A 1498-nucleotide genomic window follows, 5' to 3' on the forward strand; every position below is an offset into this window, starting at 1 on the left:
CCTGGAGAAAAAAATGAAGGTCTGCTGCTGGAGGGTTAAGAAATGTCATATCCTGTCCTAGCCGGTTTGGCTCAGTGGATAATGCCTCGGCCTGCCCAACGCAGATTCTGGGTTCAATTCTGACCAAGGGCATGTACCTAGGTTGCAGGTTCCTCCCTGGCTCCGGCCCAGGTCAGGGCTCATGCAGGAGGCAACCAATCAAAGTGTTCCTCTCACTTTGATGTTTCTCTCTGTCTTTCCCTTTCTCTTCCACATTCTCTAAAAATCAATGGAAACATATCCCCAGGTGAGGATAAAGAAAGAAAGAAATGTCATATCCTATGAAAGACACTTCTTGAAAATGCCTAAAGAAAGTTGTCATTTTTTCATGGTAAAGGGACTGGAGTCCGTGTTGATGAAAACACCTTGGTGGCTGCGGTGACGGTGACTGGCAGTGGCTGCAACAGTGCGGGGATGGGGCTGGTGCCTTCCCCTGATCAGCTCGGTCGACTCCCACAAAGGAAGGCCAGACTGTGGCTTAGGCCCGCTCCCAAGGGGAGCAGGGAGCAGGTAGTAGGACATCCCCTAGGGCTCCCAGTATGTGATAGGGGGCAAGCTGGGCTGAGGGGAAACCCCTCCCCAGTGCACAAATTTTTGTGCACCGGGCCCCTAGTCCTATATAATAAAAGCCTAATATGCAAATTGACTGAACACGGAACGACTGGTAGTTATGATGCGCACTGACCACCAGGGGGCAGACACTCAACACAGGAGCTACCCCCAGCCCACAGGACAGCCAAGGCGGGTATTAGCTGGGGGGTCCGCCTGATCGCAGAGGGAGGCAACCGGCGGTGGGGGGGTGGGGCCAGCCGGTGAGTGGGCTGGTGGTGCCAGGCTGGCTGAAGCGTGTACCAGCGGGGGCACCCTGATCACCCCACAGATCGGCCCTGATCGCTGGCTAGGCCTAGGGACCCTAGGCCTCTAGTAAATTTTGTGCACCAGGCCTCTAGTAAATAATGAATAGTGCAATTTGGGGTAAGAAATCAACTCCATCTGTAACACTGGTCTTTCATGAAAATTTAACAAACAAATTTCTTCTACTTAATTTGAAATACCTTGGTCATCATCATCACCACCATCTGCATCCATGGCATTTTCATCTTCATCTTCATCATCGTAATTATAATTCGGATCGTAGGTAAGATATTTAAGACAAATATTTATAATGGTAGAAACATGAGGATATACTTCCTTAGGACATCTGAAGAAAGAAAGAAAAACTATCTTGAGTAACTACTTTTCTCCTTGATTCAATACCTGCTGTTTTGCTTTGTTACTAGACTTTTCCTTAACCTTTAATATAGCACAGGAAAGTGGAACCCAGACTTTTTAACACCAATGACCCTACATCTTTTTCTTCCATTGGATTCATTTTTAAAAGATTTACTTTAGCCATCACATTTTAACATCTCTTAAGTCGGAATGATTTTTTTTTTAAAATATATTTTTATTGATTTCA

The 1498-nt window shown here is 46.6% G+C and overlaps 1 protein-coding gene across 2 annotated transcripts in view; it reads right to left on the reverse strand.

Moving 5' to 3' along the window:
• CAND1 (cullin-associated and neddylation-dissociated 1) overlaps positions 1-1498 on the reverse strand; it is a 53973-nt gene that overhangs the window by 17318 nt on the left and 35157 nt on the right. For both annotated transcript variants that reach the window (XM_005872679.2, XM_014544924.1), the window contains exon 6: positions 1095-1240. In XM_005872679.2, the coding sequence (XP_005872741.1) occupies positions 1095-1240 (146 nt within the window). The remainder of the gene's footprint in view (positions 1-1094; positions 1241-1498) is intronic.

This window comes from Myotis brandtii, unplaced genomic scaffold, assembly GCF_000412655.1.
Source record: "Myotis brandtii unplaced genomic scaffold, ASM41265v1 scaffold389, whole genome shotgun sequence".
Taxonomy (NCBI): domain Eukaryota; kingdom Metazoa; phylum Chordata; class Mammalia; order Chiroptera; family Vespertilionidae; genus Myotis; species Myotis brandtii.